Below are 20211 nucleotides of genomic sequence, written 5' to 3' on the forward strand. Positions count from 1 at the left end.
GAACTCTTTATCCAATTCCAAGACAGTTTTAATTTCCACTCTAATTGTAATATTGTAATCCTACACTATTCTACTCTAGTGATAGTAACTGTAGCCTTAAATCTACTTTCCATTCACTATAGAGAGATTAGTCTAGACAACAGAATGGAAATATTTGTCATGAAAGGACTGAACACCTGTTTCCCCACAAAAATCACAACGCTAGTGCTATGATTTGGCTTCCCAACATTATTTTGCAAAGATAGGAGACATTTTTCACTCTGAAACACAGCCTCTACGTGAGGAGTGCAAGGACAAATTGTGAATGTGTACTCTGAGCAAGGCTCAAGTTCCGTTTTTTTGTGGTGCTCTTGCTCTCTTAATAGATTTTGTATGTTCTTCTGAACAGGAAACGCTTTATAGCAAAACTTGCCTGCAGGCATTGTATTATACCAATTAAAGGATTCCTGAATTCGAGAACAAAGAAGTACCAGTAGAGCAACTACTTTTTTTTTAGTAGCTCAATTTATTTTCTTCCTTCCTCCTATGCTGAATTTGGGTTTATCATTTTGGGGTTTGCAATGTGTATGTGAGTGTGTGTGTGTGTGTGTGTGTGTGTGTGTGCTTCTGTGTGTGTTGGTAGCTTATATGTTATTACATGATTGGATAAGCAAATGAATAGTAGTACCGAAGAAAACTTAAAAGAAATGTTAGACTTTGGGATATTTAAATTTTTTAATACTTATTTAATGCTTACAATGCACATAGAGGGCATTGTACCTTCAATTCAAGGAACTTGGAATACTCTTTTGGAATACCCTTTTAAACTTCTGTGAGGCTTCTGTGAATTTTATGAATTTTTGGAAATTCTGTGACTTTCCAAAGTCCCAGAAGGCAAGACAAGAAACAATGGATGGAAATTAATCGAGGAGAAAGTGGCCTAAAACTAAGGATAAATTTCTTAACAGTGAGAACAATCAACCAATGGAGTAGTTTGCCTTCAGAGGTTGTGGGGTGCACCATCATTGGAGGCTTTAAAGAAAAGATGGACAGCTACTTCTCTGGAATGGTACAGGGTCTCTTGTTTGAGCAAGGGGTTGGGCTTTAAAACCTCCACGGTCCCTTCCAACTCTGTCATTCTATTTTGAAAGATATGAAACTGTTGGCAACAGTGTTGCCAACAGTGAAGCCATACCTAGACAATAACGAGCAATAAAAGTATCGTAGGCAAAGCACTATTGTGCCTCAAAACGGTGCAACCCAACTCATTACTGAATATAGAACAATAAATGTTATTTATCCAACACTTTCTAAAATAATGTAATAGTTTTACTTGCCAGACACCATTGGAGGAAAGGCACGATTAAAATAAGAATAAGAAAGTGAAATGAAATGAAATAAAATCCATGTTATACGCAATAAGGCTGCTGCCAACCACAATCCCATAATGGTGGTGCCCTGATTGAGAATTCATTCTTCACGGTAACCATCTATATAGCACAGTCTGTGGGAAAATATAGACAAGCAAAGTCACACAGCAACAGCCTGTTAAATCACATGGGAAGAAGCAACATCTCTATTAATTTCCCATCAATAGGCGTATAGACATTAACAACATCTACCGACCATGCAAGAGAGAGTATCACCCAGCCCAAAAAAGGAACAAAAAGACTCCAGTTATCCTCTCCACCAGCTATCAGCACCCAGATCAGCATAGATTAACTCCGAGCTTAACATCAGACCAACAATCAAGTAAACAAAACCCTGATCAAAAATCTGCAAAAATCTGTTTGCAATAGCAAACAGCCCAATCAAAGAAACTCTAACATCACCCGGATCAACACCGACAGGCAAGCCACTAGAATACAAACTGACAGTAGACAGCACTCCTTACTAGCACTGATAATGCTACCTAGTTTGTGTGATGAAATGTCTGCAAGAAAACAAGCAAGCTCAATAGCAATAGCAATAGCAGTTAGACTTATATACTGCTTCATAGGGCTTTCAGCCCTCTCTAAGCGGTTTACAGAGTCAGCATATCGCCCCCACAGTCTGGGTCCTCATTTCACCCACCTCGGAAGGATGGAAGGCTGAGTCAACCTTGAGCCGGTGAGATTAGAACTGCTGAACTGCAGATAACAGTCTGCTGAAGTGGCCTGCAGTACTGCACCCTAGCCACTGCGCCACCTCGGCTCAATAGAATAGCTCAGAGATCACCAAGGACCCCTCGATTAATTTGGCTTGATGGATCACCTTGGACAACACTGATTCAACGAAACTTGCATGATCATAATGCAGATGCCCATCTACCTTTGAATATTCACCTGTTTGAAAGACAAATGTACTTGTGCCTCTGTTAACCTAAATTGGTTAGAAAGGATCAGTTCCAAGCATTTTGTTTTCTTTCTAAAATAGTCCAGGGGTACTCCTAAACCATTTCATAATAATTACAGGACTGGTTTTTGAAGAGACTGAAACTCAAAGATGTAAAATCTATTTTGCAAGTTGAGAAGGTCTCCAGTTTAAAAGTCTGCCCAGAAAAATGTCTGAGACTTGGGAGGCCTGCTGTCAATCATAGTGCTGAGTCAGACAGACCATATGAATTTCCTGCTTGGTTTTCATTGCCAGATTTCGCATGGCAGTGGTAAATTTTCAGTGAAGATCAAGTGGGTATAAGTTTTATGTTGCTTTGAATAGGGTGGAGAATTTTTGTTTTCAAAAAATCCTTTGTAAGTGGTTTAAAACTCTTCCAGGAAAAAGTTCATTGTGTAAATTGTGCAAAGAAAGCAGCCATAAGAATCAGTGCATATGTTTCATAATCCACCAGTTATCCATTTAATAAAGTGGGGAGGGAATGCAGTTTTTCTCTTGGCATCTGCCATTCCAGCATGCTGAATGTCCACGTAGAGAGACAAATTTTCAAAAGAAAGTCTGATAGATTTGCTATGGGAGAAATGTAATTTATGCCCATTTTACTGAGTGAGAAATTGTACAGAAATTGTATTTATCAAGAATAAACTCTGAGCAGCATTACCCATTCAGGTATCTTCTAGTTTCAGAACCAGCATAATAAAAAGACACCCAATTTGTAGAAGTCAAAAATGTATAGATTTAAAGGTAGAAATTGCTACCACACAATATTGGGAAATTATGAAGGACTGGGAAATAGTTAAAACACAGAAGAGAAGTTAGCAATGGCAAAAACAATGACAAGAAAGAAAGAAAGAAAGAGAAAGAAAGAAAGAAAGAAATAGAAAGAAAGAAAGAAAAAGAAAGAAAGAAAGAAAGAAAGAAAGAAAGAAAGAAAGAAAGAGAAAGAAAGAATGAATCAGAATACAAAAGGACAAAGACTGAATCTTCTTGGGAGAGAAGAAAACAGAAAATACAGAATCTGGACAGTGATGAGAATAGCATGTATTGCTTGCTTACAGCAACAATTTTAATTTCACTGGAGAAATAAGCTCCCACAAATATCTGTTATTCATATTCCATCTGATAGCTGTCCTAAGAATGTTTAGTTATATGTGTTAAGTTTATTTTCCTATGGGAGAAAAAAAGCAATAGCAATAGCACTTATATACCGCTTCATAGTGCTTTTACAATGCTCTCTAAGTGGTTTACAGAGTCAGCCTATTGCCCCCAACAATCTGGGTCCTCATTTTACCCACCTTGGAAGGATGGACGGCTGAGTCAACCTTCAGCCTGGTGAGATTCAATCTACCAAATTGCACTCAGTCAGCAGTCAACAGAAGGTGCCTGCAGTACTGCATTCTAACCACTGTGCCAACACAGTTCTTTCCCATCTGAAAATCCTTTTGCACTAACTTTATTTAATTGACCCAGTATCCCTTAAAAAAAGAGTATCTCCTCATGGCCATGCAAGCTGTTCGCACCTAGTTCTTTCAGTTTATTGCAATGAACGCTTGCCTTGTTCAAAATAATGTGCAGGCATGCAGTAAATGAAAGATCCTATTTGCAATTATCTGAAGCTTTTCCATTACTATTCTCTCTCTCTCTCTCTCTCACACACACACACACACACACACACACACACGAGAGAGAGAGAGAGAGAGAGGGAGGGAGGGAGAGGGAAGGAGGGAGAGAGGGAGAGAGGGGGAGGGGGAGGGGGAGGGGGAGGGGGAGAGGGAGAGAGAGAGAGAGAGAGAGAGAGAGAGAGAGAGAGAGAGAGAGAGAGAGAGAGAGAGAGAGAGAGAGAGAGAGAGAGAGAGAGAGAGAGAGAATGAATGAATTATGGCGCTTATTATTTTTTTAAGCCAAGAGTGTTAGGAACCTGTCTATCTGTAAGCAACCATAATGATGAACACGTGAACATAATAGTGAACATGTTCTGAAATCCATGCTCCCAAAGTCACCAGGGGTCAATCCTCATGAGCATTTTTAAGCAGATCCAAAATCACAAAGGGGAACCAATCCAAATGTATTAGGAAATAACTCTTCCTTTCAATGACCAAAGGTCAGCAAATTACTTCATTCAAACTCTAATCCATGAAAGTTTTCTTCAGAAGAATAAGTAATAAGAGAAGGTTTATGTTTCCAAGAACATATCATTTTTTTAAACCTGAAGTGCTAAATAATAGCTTTCGTTCAGTTTTGCTCAATTCAGAATTTTATTGAGTTCTGAAGTGAAATACTGACCAAGTATAGGAGACACAATAAACTTTATAAATTTGTCGCAAAAATTCATAATCATCTTCTTCAGAGCACTATTTATTCATATGGAGAAGGCAAAAAAAAAAACCCCTACTCTTTTTAAAACAATCCTGAAATAGAAGTCTATTTGCTTATAATAACGCCATATTTAGCATTGTATGAGGTAGACATTTCATTACAATTTTCCTATTTATCCCCTAAGTGAAAATATCTGAATTCCTGGCAAAAATATGATGCTTTTAACAGATTGTATATGCCTCTATAAATATTTTTTTTAAAAAATACAAGCCAACTGCATCCTTTATAGAATATTTAATTAAATAGTTTTAAATTTTGGAGGCGTAGGAAGGACACCATGAACGTAATAATACCACTATGAATAGATATGTTAGGTTTAATATGTCTATTCTGAGCTGAAATCCTTCCAGATGTTCCACCTCTAAGGCAAATAATTTCAATTCTAGCCATTCCAGTGGTAAAATCACATTGCCACTTACATGTCCAAGAACCCAATGTGATTAAAAATAAAAAAAAACAGTAAAAATATTAGCAACAAAAAGTTCTTTTTTCATTTAGCATGCTTCAAAAGAATTTTACAAACACAGAATCCATATGTTTGGTCTATTGTTTTTAAAAACCTGAACATTAGTATCTTATTTTATCCAATTTATTCATTTGCTTGGGCAATCAAGTCAACCTTTATTACAGTAAAAGACCAGCATTAAGAGAATGGGGTACAATAAAATAAAATATAATCCAAAATACCTCCCCAAAATTAAATTAAATACAAAGCTAAAAATGTAAAATATATGTTTAAAAAACTCAGAAAAGAGGGGTAAAAACAATAATTAGACATAGAGATCATGTCAATATATCTAAAGCAAATAATATAAAAAATCTAATAAAATACTTTATAATAATGGTTTGAGTGGTGTTAAAATTAATTTGTGGCACAAGTCATATCCTGATGTATTTTAAATGTGCTTAGACAATTGCAGTTAAACAGTAAAGCTGTGCTTTCCATTAAAACAAATAAAATTTTATTAGGTTTGTACTATTATTAAGTCAAGGAATTTGATCCAAAGGCAAACATATTTAGAGAATTTCAAAAATGGCAGACTTTTTAAATAGTTTTAAGCCAAAGTCCCTGCTTTCAAAATACAATGTAAGATTTTGTCCCAGAATAAATAATGTGATAAAGGAGTATCTTGGAGGTCTTAATTTATTAATCTTTGTCTGAATCCTCCCTTGATCCTCATCTCAGAAGTTTGGCAATTCGAATCTCACCAGCTCAAGGTTGATTCAACCTTCTATCTTTCCAAGGTGGGTAAAATGAGGACCCAAATTGTTGGGGGCATTATGCTGACTCTGTAAACAGCTAAGAGAGGCCTGTAAAACACTGTGAAGCTGTATATAAGTCTAAGTGCTATTGCTATTGTGTGGTGGAGCTAAATTCCATGGTAATATGCTTTTTCACATTAATTATTTTAAAGATATTGAAGCTCTTTTTTTACTGGCAGAAGAAACCAATTTGGAGAAATAGGAAATATGAACCAGCAGAACTGTGTATATGAATAACATGCCAATATACCCTATAATTCTAGGTTATTGTTTTGTGCAAATGCAGTTGCTTGTATTCTCCAAACTACAGATTTGCCCCTTAAGAAAGAGGAAGCCCAATTGATGCCTTTCAAAGGTCAATCTGGGGAGAAAATAACATTTTACAAAAGATATATTGCTTACCATCATCCAAATAAGCTTGGTCAAGATTCTGTTCCTGTTTTACAGTGACTCCAGCTGATACCACTTCCTTCTGATCATTTACTGGTGGTCCATTTTTGGCCGTTCTCTGCTGCTGAATCACAGTAGGATAAGAACTTGGGCTTAACCTTTGTGCTTGGTTGACTTGAGGCTGATGGGGCCTCACTCCACTGGAGGTGAAATTTTCACTGCACATTATATGCTGAAACTCTTGATGGCTTTCACATCTCATCTGATGATTGGCTGTGGGAGAGCAATGGATCACTGGAGAAGATGGCTGATTGGCTGGGGAATGATGGAGCATTGCTGAACTTTGGCTAGGTGATCCTGTGTGCACAAGCACTGACCTATGAACATCTGGGATGGGCACCTGGGCACCCATCAGGTTGGACTGCTGGTAGCCCAGGTGGCTTGGACTGAGACTCTTGCTTCTTTGATATATTATAGCTCCTGGGTTTTGGGAAGGATACTGAGATTCGGGAGAAGAGAGGTTTGAATGCAATTGCTGGCAAGAAGCCATTGTAGCCACAAGACAGGAAGGAGACTCCGAGGCCATTGTATGATGCGAATAATAAGGCTGTGTTACTGTTCTCAGACCACTGTGTACTGTATTGCAGATTAAACTTGGATCATAGTCATCAATGGGCTCTGTTTTTATGGAAGGCACTGGAACAAAGCACATAAAGGATATCAGTTTTAAAAGAACTGCTAATGGACAGTCAAAGAGAGGAATGACTCTGACACTGTAATTCCCCACCATCAGTTTTCAGCTTGTTCAGTTTTCAGATATTACTCACATATCTACTGGCAGATTCAAGACTTACTGTACATCCACAATTCGAACTTTCATTTCACCTCCTATTGCCTTGTCCTCAAATACTTTTTGGTGAGTACTTGAGAGACCGCCTTCTGCCGATTACCTCCCTCCGACTGATAAGATCGCACAGACTGGGCCTCCTCCGAATCCCATCCGCCAGTCAATGCCGACTGGCGACTACACGGAGGAGAGCCTTTTCTGTTGCAGCTCCGACCCTGTGGAACGACCTCCCCGTCGAGATACGCACCCTCACCACCGTCCAGGCCTTCCGCACAGCCCTCAAGACCTGGCTATCCCAACAGGCCTGGGGATAAGCTTCTAATTTGCCCCACCCGAGTGTTGAGTGTTGAATGCAAGTTGTGTTTTTATTATTTTACTTTGTTCACATACTGTTTATTTTTGAATTGCACCCCCTCCCTAATGATTGTAAGCCGCCCTGAGTCCCCTCAGGGAAAAGGGCGGCCTATAAATCCTAATAAACAAACAAATAAACAAACAGACTCAGTTTATGTGTTCAGCTAGAAAGGATAATGGGCTAATAGCACTAGACCCTGGAGTTAGAAAAGCGGAAAGCCACTCCATCATACTAGGATTGAGTTAAAGTGGGTTCTTCTCATCCAAAGTCTGCACTATAATAGCAATATCAATAGCAATAGCAATAGCAATAGCAGTAGACTTATATACCGCTTCATAGGCCTTTCAGGCCTCTCTAAGCGGTTTACAGAGCCCCCAACAATCTGGGTCCTCATTTTACCCACCTCGGAAGGATGGAAGGCTGAGTCAACCCTGAGCCGGTGAGATTTGAACCGCTGACCTGCTGATCTAGCAGTAGCCTGCAGTGCTGCATTTAACCACTGCGCCACCTTGGCTCTACAGAATAGCACTTCATAGTGCTTTTACAGCGCTCTCTAAATGGTTTACAGAGTCAGCCTATTGCCCCCAACAATCTGGATCCTCATTTTATCCACCTTTGAAGGATGGAAGGCTGAGTCAACTTTTAGCCGGTGAGATTTGAACTGCCGAATTGCAGCTAGCAGTCAGCTGAAGTAGCCTGCAGTACTGCACTCTAACCATGTGCCACCTCGGCTCTATAATAGTTGCTGTGGCAGGTCATAGACTCTAACAGTTCCTGTGGCAGGCCATGGGTGCCATATGATGATATCACATTTGTGGTGGCAAATTATCTCATCTAGCATTTTAATGTAAATGATAAAGTAGAAAGGAGAGAAACTCAAGCTCTGAAGAATGTCCTATCTCAGGGACCTAGAGTCCAACCTCCTTCTCACAACAATAGCAACTTACATCACCCTCATTATGCACATGACGACTACCAGCTGAACATGGTACTTAATTCCACCAAGCCAAGCAACACAAAATATTGTTCTATTTAGTAAAGGCAGCATCAAGCGATGTAATATGTTAATATTAAGGAATTGAATGATCTTTGTTTATGTAAGCAACAAATTGATTACTGCCAGAAAAATTATTAATGTATCAACAATGTGTATCCTGATTAGACGTCTATGCTAGGCTAATTAAGTGACTTTTTCCCCAGCATCTGAAGCTCATGGCTACCTGGATGGGGAAGAAGTAGTTTATAAGGCTCAACTCAAGCACCGGTAGTTTTTAGGGACTCTAAACATGGAGATTGTAATTTTTTAAATTCTGGATGGGTTTAGCATCCTCAAACATAGCAGGTGTGCATCTGGAACTTGTGGCTCCTACTTAAAGGGCAGCTGATAGCTCTGGCCAAGAACATCATGTTCATTGGTCATTTTGTTTTGTCTTTAATCCTGTTAACTGCCTAGAGTCACAATTTGCTAATGATAGAGTTTATAGAGTTTATTGGGATTTATAGGCCGCCCTTTTCCCTGAGGGGACTCAGGGCGGCTTACAACCACAAGGGAGGGGGGTGCAGTGTCAAAACAAAACAGAATGTGAACAAAGAAAAAAATAGTAAAAACACAACTTTCGTTCAGCAATCAAACACTCGGGCGGGTAAATTGGGAACCTATCCCCAGGCCTGCTGGGAGAGCCAGATCTTGAGGGCTGCGCGGAAGGTCTGGATAGTGGTGAGGGTACGGATCTCAACGGGGAGATCGTTCCATAGGGTCGGAGCTGCAACAGAAAAGGCTCTCCTCCGTGTGGTCGCCAGTCGGCATTGACTGGCAGATGGGATTCGGAGGAGGCCCAGTCTGTGCGATCTAATTGGTCGATTTAGGGAGGTGATCGGCAGAAGGCGGTCTCTCAAGTCCATTTATCCATTTATCCATTGAGATGATATCCATTTATATGGATATCATCTCAATGATATCCATATAAATGGCATGTACAAATAAATAAAGATGCTTTGTGGAAAAGAAAGATAGAAAACTAATGATCAGCCAGAGGGAAATGATTGCACAAATTGCTCCTCAAAATTGGGAACTTACAAACAATCCTTGAGAGAGTGTTTCTGAATACAAATCCCAGGCTCTTCTCTTAGTATTCAACTTAATCTAAAAAGATTCCACCTTGTTTTGAAGGTAATGTCCTCTTTGAGTTGAACTTAACTTAACAGAACAGAACTTAACTCCTGATGCCCCATGACCACACCTATTCATTTTTCAGAATGGAAGTGATATCTTTCAAGACCATTCTCAATTTTTCTGCTCTACAACCATGATATTTCCTGTGATTTCCCATCCAAGTGGTACACTGTATTGCCCTTATGTATATTGTACTGCTATTCAGTTACCATACCATAGTTCTGTGTTCCCACAAATGTTTGTGCTACAAATCCCTTTCCATAAAAAGAAAATTACCTGGATGGTAGATAAAATGCTGTGGCTGACTTTTTTTCCGTTTCCCATTGATAACATAGAAATTCACCTTAACGGGGACACGAATGTGCTTGTTGCGATACTCTGGAATCTCTACAAACAGCATGTTCTGAAAACAACAACAACAATAACTAACTGTGGGGACAATATAGTATAATAATGTCAGTAATTCAGTATTAACAGGTATACGCATATAATCTGCAAAAATCCAGATGGCAGGAAATACATTTTCTGCATCTATTTTCTGCTTGTCCAGATTTTGCAACTCAAATGTGGTAGGCCTAATTTTTGCAATCAGTGAGAGATCACTGGGCTATAATCTTGTAAATAGTCTTTGACTTATGACTGCAACTGGGACCAGCTATTAAGCAAATCCAGCCTCCCCTGCTTGCCCCTGAAAGGTTGCAAATGTTGATCATGTGACCCTTGGACATTACAACCATAATAAAAACATGTAGGTTTCCATGCCCCCAAATTTGGATCACATGACCACTGAGATGGTCATAAGTGCAAGGAGCGATCGCCTGTCACTTTTTTTTTAGCCCTGTCATAACTTTGAATAGTTATTAAATGAATAGTCGTATGTGTTTATCTGTATAGGCAACCCCCCTTAAATAGTTGACCTGACATATAGTATCTGAAGTTTCAATCTTAGATAAATTAATTTTAACATTATTTATACTATTAGTTTTAATATTTGTTTTATTTATGAGAATCTCGTCCACAACACAAGGACAATAATAGATTCCTGTTCACTGTGGCCTATGTTAGGCATTACAGAAGAACGTAATTTACTAACCATTCTTTTTTCATAGAAAGAGGAAGATTGTGTTTCTGTGGCTAGCAACAGAGTGAACTTACAGATTGGCTCTTGTCTTTGTCCACTGTGGCTTCCATCTCCCAAACCTGCTGCCCATCTGAAAAACAAATTAAGTCATCCATGAAAATTGTTCCAGAATGTAGATGTAGATAAAGTCATTAGGAATGCAACCCCTTTTTATATTATACTGTTCAAAGTACTTTTTTTTTGCACATTTTGTCCTAAACCACCCTTAAAGAGACATAGTGTTTATTATTATAGTTCATTGCAAAGTCATGTAGATGTTCAGAATGGATTTGGCATTTTAATCTACCTACTGAGTCTGTCCTAAGAACCTGGGATAGGCACATGTTGATGTTTGATGACGTAGGAGGTATTGCCTGAGTAAAGCTTCCCTTTGCAATTGACTGGTGGTGAATTTGTCAATGCCGATGGTGTTCAAGTGGTGCTCCAGTTTATTATTGCATGTTGCACATGGAAAGATAAGGTTGAATGAATTGCTTTCTCCCCCCCCCCCAGGACCAGCTCACAAATATATCGTAGAGATGAAGTTCAAATTACAAAGATCAAGAATCTGACTGCAGTCAGTCATGCAAAAGGCAACTCTTTGAATTTCCAAACTAACATACCACATTAAAATTCACTAATGTAGAACTTAAATTCAGTTGCAAAACTGAGTGTATGTGGATATAAAAGTAAAGGTTCCCCCGCACATGTGTGCTAGTTGTTTCTGGTTCTAGGGATGGAGCTCATCCCCGTTTCTAAGACAAAGAGTCAGCATTGTCTGAAGACATCTCCGTGGTCATGTGGCCAGCATGATTAAACGCCGAAGGTACACGGAGCGCTGTTACCTTCTCACCAAAGGTGGTCTCTGTTTTTTTACTTGCATTTGTTACGTGCTTTCAAACTGCTAGGTTGGCAGAAGCTGGGACAAGTAACGGGAGCTCACTCCGTTATGTGGCGCTAGGCATTCGAACGACTGAACTGCCGACCTTTTTGACTGATAAGCTCAGCAGCTTAGCCACTGAGCCACCGTGTCCCTGGATATATGGATATAACTATATACAGAAGATATCAGAAAGCACAGGGCTAATTTTGTTTTTAGGATTTCAATGCTATTAATTTCTCACCCTAAGCAATTCTATTACATTACCTAGGTTTAGTAAAACTAGAAGCCTTTCAATGTTTATTATTTCTGCTCAGTATTGAAAATGTTTCCAGGTGGAGATGCTTCTACTGTACTATCTAAGGACAAACAGTTGTTGGCTACACAATCTTTCCCAGTGTGAGATCCATACCATATCTTGATCTGTCATAGTTGGCACTAGAGGAGGTGGGAAAAATCTGATAAGCATCCTGCCCCAAGCAGCCATTAACAAAGTTAAAACTTGTTATGATGTTCCCACAAATGCTAGCTTCTTCCTTGAACTAAAACTTTCCTAGTTCCTCCAAACTTTCCTTGCAACTCAAAAGACCTTATATGAGTTCCTTTCCTTCCTCTCTACTTTGTCAGCATATTACAGGCATTGTAAAAAAATTACACAAATCTTTCACTATTACATGAAACACACTTTCACATCCTTGATGCTGAATGGGAGTTTTGGGGGTGGGGGAAACTGCCTCTTCCGCAATTGGTTCTACCAATGCTACTAACAAAATTTGATGCTTTTAATGTCATAACCATATTTCTGTTATGGCGCCAATCCTGGGGTCTTCCTTAATGATGGCTATAATTTAGTGATTTCTTTCAAATGTTTTGCATATCAAATAGAAAAAACCTCCACTATGATGCGATGATTGCAAAGTAATTTGAACTTAGGCAAAATAATCAACTAACCTATGTTGATAATGTAAACATTGTTCTCAACCACCAACCAAAGGGCAATTGTTTTAGAGTATCTTTACTACACACTGAAGGATGACTGTTTCCCTAAAAATAAGACATGCCCTGCTAATAAGCCCAATCGGGCTTTTCAGAGCATGTGCCATAATAAGTCATCTCCCAACTATTTAAGTGTGTGTGCAACTGGTCCCCGCCATCATTGTACCATTGATTGATTTGATTTATTCGATTTGTATGCCGCCCTATTCCCGAGAGACTCAGGGCGGCTAACAATCAAAAAGGGAAGGGGGTACAAAATGAAGATAAAAAATAAGAAGACAAACACATTTTAAAAGCAGCAACAGTCATACCCTTCGAATGGGGCTGAAAGATTTAGCAGCCCCAGGCCTGCCGGAACAGCCAGGTCTTAATAGCAATAGCAATAGCAATAGCAGTTAGACTTATATACCGCTTCATAGGGCTTTCGCCCTCTCTAAGCGGTTTACAGAGTCAGCATATTGCCCCCACAGTCTGGGTCCTCATTTTACCCACCTCTGAAGGATGGAAGGCTGAGTCAACCCTGAGGCGGTGAGATTTGAACTGCCGAACTGCAGATAACAGTCAGCTGAAGTGGCTGCAGTACAGCACTCTAACCACTGCACCACCTTGGCTCTTAACTGCTTTGCGGAAAGCCGGAAGGGAGGTGAGGGTCCGGATCTCAACGGGGAGATCGTTCCAGAGGGCCGGAGCAGCCACAGAGAAGGCCTTCCCCCAGGGAGTTGCCAGTCGACATTGGCCGGTAGATGGAATTCGGAGGAGGCCTAGCCTATGGGATCTAATAGGTCTATGGGAGGTAATTGGCAGGAGGCGGTCTCTCAAGTACCCAGGTCCAATACCATGTAGGGCTTTAAAAGTAACGACTAGCACCTTGAAGCGCGTCCGGAGACCAATGGGCAGCCAGTGCAGCTCGCGGAGGATAGGTGTGACGTGGGTGAAATGGAGTGCACCCACAATCGCTCGTGCAGCTGCATTCTGGACAAGCTGAAGTCTCCGTACCACCTACCGATACAGCTTGTTGGGCAAAAAGAGGGCTCGCTGCAAAAACAGCAGCAGGCGAAGCAAAGTGCTTCCACCCCCGTCCTTCCCTCCTGCGCAAAAAGAGCCCGCCGCAAAAACAGCGGCAGGCCAGCAATGCGATCACCCCCTCCCACCTGCTTCTTCTCGTGCAAAACAACACCGCCCACCCCAATGGTAAAGGCAGCCTGCCTGGTTCCCTTCCCCGCCATCCCTTTAGCGAGGGGTGGCAGGTTGGGGGGGGGGAGAAGCAAGGCGTGTCTTTTACCTTTCCAGGTCTGTTGCGTTCTTCCCCCTTTTGCCCATTGAGAACCGTGACGCGCATCCTAGCACTACCAAAGACTGACAGCTCTGCTGCATTCCTTGCCCTTTCGCCCATTGAAGCACCTTGTAAAAAAAAACCTCACGAGTTGAACTGGGTGAAAGGACGAGAAACGCAACGGACCTGGAAAGGTAAGAGGCGCATCTCACTTCTCCCCCTCCCACCTGCCACCCCTCACTAAAGGGACAGCTTCTCCCCCCCACCTGCCACCCCTCGCTAAAGGGACGGCGGGGAAGGGAACCAGGCAGGCTGTCTTTACCATTGAGGTGGTGTTGGGCCGTGAGGCACACCTCTTACCTTTCCAGCTCTGTCGCGTTCCTCACCATTGTGTTCAGGGAAGCCCCTGGTAAAAAAAAAACCTTCTCACGACTTCAAGAAGTTTGATTGAACTCACGAGAAGGGATTTTTTTACCAGCCGCTTCCCTGAGCACAATGGCGAGGAACACGACAGAGCTGGAAAGGTAAAAGGCATGCCTCACTTCTCACCTGCCCCAGAAAATAATAAGCCCTCCCCTATAATAAGCCCAACGCCATATTTTGTGGGGCAAAAGAAAATAAGACCCTGTCTTATTTTCAGGGAAACATGGTATCATATTCTATGGACAATAATTTAAATTAAATTAAAGCAATAAGATTCAGGAACCAAAACAGCAAATATTCTTGAAACACTTTAAAAACTAGCAAGACTCTCCATTCTTTGTTTTGCTGCAAACAATGAAGACTGCAAGCATTTATGGCATTTGATAAGGATACACAAAACAAATATGTTTGCCATAATATTAGACTCAATAGCTTAGTGAAGACCAAGATTCTGCTTTAACTTAAACTAGCAACCTTAATGAAGAGGTGGATATTTTCTAGCAACAGTCTAAAATTAAATCAATGACTTTATCTAAAAACACTTTACTCTAAAGTTATTTTTCTCACAAAATGATGCTAGCAAAATGCACTTATTTACATTCACAGAACCTATTCCCAGAACTTATTTCTGACTAAACATGCATAGGATGCTAGAATGTTAAATGTATGTTTTGAAGTGCTACTGTTTTTAAAAAAAATAAAATTACTAGAAGTTACAGATTATAAAATAGTTATGTTGGAGCAGAAAGCAGTGGTACTATTCAAAATAACTCCCCCCCCCCTGTAGCTGTTAGTCCTGTTTATGGCATCCATTCCAGAATAAATAACTGCAGCTATAGAAAATATTCATAAAGGTAACATTGGAAGAAAATAAAGTTTAAAAACAGAAGAGAATATATGTAGCTCAGGATTTAACTGTGGAGTTCTTGGTTCTTTGCTTGCAGATGTTTCATTATTTGATTAGGTCACATCATCAATGTTTATGAAAATGGGGACAAGAAACAATGCAAAAGCTAAAAAGGAAACGCATCTTCTCCAGCAGCCTGCGTTTAGATAAGCAGGGATTAACATGAGACAAACAATCATGCAGAAAGCAATACTCCAATCAAGGAACTACTGAGAAAACTATACCCCCACCAACAGTGGCAGGGTAAGTTAATGTATATAAACAGGGAGAAAACCCCACTCACTACCAAACAAGATAGTTAACAGAAAATCTGTAAGCAAACAATCAAGCTCAGAGAGCACCAAGGACTCTACAAAACAAGATTTAATTATGCACAAACCATCATCTCACATTTTAGCAATTGTGTTTCATTTGCTTTTTGATGTTGGTGACAAGTGCAATCCACTGAGCAACTTCTCAATCAATTGAATGCATACCAGTGTGCAAACTGCCCCCATACTGAAAAATACCATATATTTGAATAATGTGAAACAAATAGTGGTATGTTGCAAAACAATGCACTAAACTTATCTGGTTAAAGAAGAACTTCAAAGTCTGAGAAGGAATCTGACCAGAATGGATGTGTAAATGCATACAGTTAGTATATGTTCATCTGTAATTCTAAACTATAACAACTAGACCAGTGGTGGGATTCAAAAATTTTTCACAACCGGTTCTGTGGGCATGGCTTGGTGGGCATGGCAGGGGTAGGATACTGCAAAATCCCCATTCCCACCCCATCCCACTAACCTGCTTTCCAGCTCCATTCTCCTGTGCAAGGGCAGCAAATAGATAGGGGTGGGGCCAGCCAGAGATGGTATTTGCTGGTTCTGTGAACTACTCAAAATTTCTGCTACAGGTTCTCCAGAATTGGTCAGAACTGGCTGAATACCACCTCTGAACCAGACCTCCTTCTCCAAAAAAGCACCCTTTTATTCCCAGGAGAGAAATTTGTTTCAATCTGGGCCATTTCAGAAAAATGTACGCTTGTCCCTGGATTGTATCACCTTAGATCCCAGATAGAACTGACATTGTCCTAAAAGAAAACATGATCTAGAACAGGGGTGTCAAACTAGTGGCCCATGGGTCAGATGCGTCACACACAGGCCACGCCCACCCCAGCTCCGCAAAGGGAAAAACATTGTGAAACGTCACAGGACAGCAACATGACACCACAAGTTTGACACTCATGATCTATAAGAAGAACCCAAGTATCAATGAGGACTCCAAGTGCATGGAAATGTTCTGTTGTCAAAGAGCATTCAGACCTGTGTTAAAAATTCTCCATTTGCAACCTGAAAAGATGGGCTGCTTCAAAGAACAGATAAAACAATTTGCCCTGAAGACGTGGAAACAAGAGATGAGAAGGAAGAAGGGAAGCAGTAGAAGAGGGGAAGCAGTAGACGCACTTCACACTTGGAGCTAAGATTAAGTTGAACAAGATTTATGTTGGGACTGACTTATTAATGGATACTTCTGTTCCTTACCTCCCAAAGACCAATTTGATCACACAGGCTTGGCCTTCTCCGGGTTCCATCTGCCAGCCAGTGCCGGCTGGCCACCCCCCAGGGGAGAGCCTTCTTTGTTGCTGCTCCAGCCGTCTGGAACGAGCTCCCCATGGAGATCCGGACCCTTACTACCCTCCCGGCCTTCCGTAAAGCTACTAAATCCTGGCTGTTCCGGCAGGCTGGGGGCTGTTAAAGCACCCAGCCCCGTTTTAATTGTGACTGTTGTGGATTTTAAAATTGTTTGTATTGTCTTATTTATTCCCTCCCCTGTTTATTGTGAGCCGCCCGGAGTCCTTCAGGAGTGGGCGGCATACAAAACCAATAAACCTCAAACCTTTCATGGTTGCCTTGTGTAGGTACATTTTTTCCCATTCCCTGTAGCTTCAATATGAGGCACAGTAAGCTGCGTCTAATGTATTGAACACATTATGGGCAATTGGGTTCCTCTTTTAGTTCAGCCAGCTCTAGATGTTTTTTAGATGGTGGCAAGGAAGGAGTTTGTTTGATATGCCTGGACAACCACTCAGTGAAAATAACACGAAAGTAAAATGACAGTATTGTTAGAAGCTGGGAATGAAAGCATAATCTGTGGAACGAGAGAAGGTAAAGGTAAAGGAGAAGCTATGAGTCAGATTTACTGAGTCAGAGGAATCTCTGGGACTACCCCAAGGTGGCTGCCTTTTACTCAAGGGAAGTTTTGCTCAAGGGGAGTTCATACAGGCACAAAGTCCTTCACTGTTCTTCAGTTCACACACACAAGGGTTCCAGTTTTTCAGATGTGCTGAAACATCATTACCAAACCACCCTCAGGACGCTGCACAGCAGCTGCACAGCTCAAGAGAACAAGCAGCCTTCAACGCAGGTTAATTGCAGTGTTCTAGCACACAATCAGCCAACTCAAATGACTAAAACTAAACGCATTAGACTAAACACAGCTGGAAATATATTTAAGCCCAAGATTAAACCCGCAGTAAGCAAACGAGCAGCACAATTCTATGCTGCAGGCGACTATATCCAAGTTTGCAACTCCTCAAGCCAGTTCTGCAGAGTTAGCAAGTTTATACAATTTATCATCCTTCTGCTAGTCATGAAAAAAGGACAAAGATGACAGAAGCCACACCTACCCAACTGGTTTCAGAGGTTTTCTCTTAATTACTGTAAGGATTGAACTGGGGCACTATCGAACACTATTTGTCTCAATGGGTAAGCCTGCTGGTTGGAAAACAGCTGCTACCACTGTTAAAGATGTACTTGTCCCCTGGTGATTTTGCAAATCTACAGTATATGTAATATTTTAAATATCTTAGAGAGCTTCTTTGGATAGAAGTTTGCCACATTGCAAAACATCACTTTCTACTTATGAAGGAAGAAAAACAGGCTGGAGCAGGCATATCCATCATTCTGTCTCTTCAAATGTGGTATTCATTCATTCATTCATTCATTCATTCATTCATTCATTCATTCATTCATATTTGTAAAGTCACACATTCATTTAGGCTAGCAGAAAATGTTTACGGTTTATTATTCGCTGACATGTCCTAAATTCTTTATTGAATTAGATGCTACTTATCGCCTTTTGTTCCATCACCTAGTCAAAAAATAAGAAAATCATTTCATTTTCTCTTCTAGTCTCCTAAATGTGAATGAAATTCTTGAAGGTCTGACTTCAGCAGCCAAGAAGCCCACAGCAGGTGGCAGCATCTATCTAACCTTGAGTGATTTCAATAAAATTAAATAGGATTTGACCTAGTTGATACTTGAATAAGATCCAACCTGAAAAACTCAAGATTGTAGGCTGGATTGAGTCATAAACACATCCCGGAATCGCAAAAAAATTCTATGTATTATTCATAAGAAAACAACACAAATATGGTTGCCAGGATTTCATGAAGGTTAATTTTTTTAAAAATCTAAACATATTTAATTTCTTCTCATTGAATTGAACAGTTTTTGTGGGACGTATTTTTTTTCTTATTCTATGCCAGGCATTTCATAGATTAAAAGTAGGCTAGAAATATGGAGAAGAAACAGAACATTCTTATCTAAAGAGGTTCATAATCTCAGTTTCAACTTTACAGGAAGCAATTGAAGTTGGAGAAGAAAGGAGGAAAAGTGAGTGTGGTATGAACAGTGACTATTGCATATATTTAGATCCATTTTAACTGGAACAAGAAAAGAGAGAAGATAGTAACACAGATATTCTGGAAGAGTTACAACACGTGGATTACAGATGAGACAGAACAATGTGGTGGAATTTGGATCGACAGGAATGCATAAGATTATTTTGGCGGTGGATAACAAGTGCCATTTTAAAGCCCTTCTTTATGTAAAGCAAGCAAGCCAACAAAATCCTCCTGCAATTCTTAAGTAAATTGTACAATAAAGAGAACATTTCCAAATGAGTCTAACTGCTATAACAGGTGTCAGCATTTTGCAAATGAGAACCTGAAAACTCTTCCTTTCCTCCCATGTAGTCTAAAATGGTATACACACACCACTTCACCATATCATTTCCTTCCCTCAAGCAGCAGACACATTTCAATGCCTGCTGTATATAAAGACCAAGGAACTGTAAATGAAATGATACTCTACCACTAAAGCAATAGAAGCATTTGATTTTATTTGGTGACCAAACCACTCAAACAATACTAAGAAAATCTCATGAGCCTAAAATATTCAAACCACCTGTCTCAAAAATGTTTTTTTTTTAAATTAAAAACAAAGTCCAGCTGCCTTTGGAAAAAGCATCTTTGGGACAATCTCAGTACTCATTCAGACCACCTGATAATATTTTAAGATAAAGGTAAAAGTTCCCCCGCACATGTGTGCTAGTCGTTCCCAACTCTTAGGAGCGGTGCTCATCTCCATTTCTAAGACAAAGAGCCAGTGCTGTCTGAAAATATCTCCATGGTCATATGGCCAGCATAACTAAACGCCGAAGGCGCATGGAGCGCTGTTACCTTCTCACCAAAGTAGTCCCTATTTTTCTATTTGCACTTTTTATGTGCTTTCAAACTGCTAGGTTGGCAGAAGCTGGGACAAGTAATGGGAGCTCACTCCGCTACGCAGCATTAGGGATTTGAACTGCTGAAGTGCCGATCTTCTGATCAACAAGCTCAGCATCTTAGCCACTGAGTCACTTCGTCCCCTTATAATACTTTACACTGACCCTAAATTTTACAGGCCATGTCACTGTAGACTGACACTGTGTGTCTGTTTAGGGATGGTGGTGAAGACATACACATTAAATTAATAAAGCTTTCCCGTTTGATCAGCATTTTGTTTACTCTAATGATGATGATTTTACCT

At 40.3% G+C, this 20211-nt stretch overlaps 1 protein-coding gene across 2 annotated transcripts in view; it reads right to left on the reverse strand.

The window, feature by feature from the left end:
- NFATC2 (nuclear factor of activated T cells 2) overlaps nt 1–20211 on the reverse strand; it is a 164191-nt gene that overhangs the window by 50646 nt on the left and 93334 nt on the right. For both annotated transcript variants that reach the window (XR_015697362.1, XM_014057931.2), the window contains exons 7-9: nt 10912–10967; nt 10033–10159; nt 6394–7077 (exon numbers count right to left, since the gene is read on the reverse strand). Coding sequence is in view for 1 of the 2 variants with exons in the window: in XM_014057931.2 (XP_013913406.2) it covers nt 6394–7077; nt 10033–10159; nt 10912–10967 (867 nt within the window). In the remaining variant the exon portion in view is untranslated. The remainder of the gene's footprint in view (nt 1–6393; nt 7078–10032; nt 10160–10911; nt 10968–20211) is intronic.

The sequence above is a fragment of the Thamnophis sirtalis genome, unplaced genomic scaffold, assembly GCF_051295495.1.
Source record: "Thamnophis sirtalis isolate CommonGarterSnake01/CBP01778 unplaced genomic scaffold, rThaSir2_p1.2 scaffold_7, whole genome shotgun sequence".
NCBI lineage: Eukaryota > Metazoa > Chordata > Lepidosauria > Squamata > Natricidae > Thamnophis > Thamnophis sirtalis.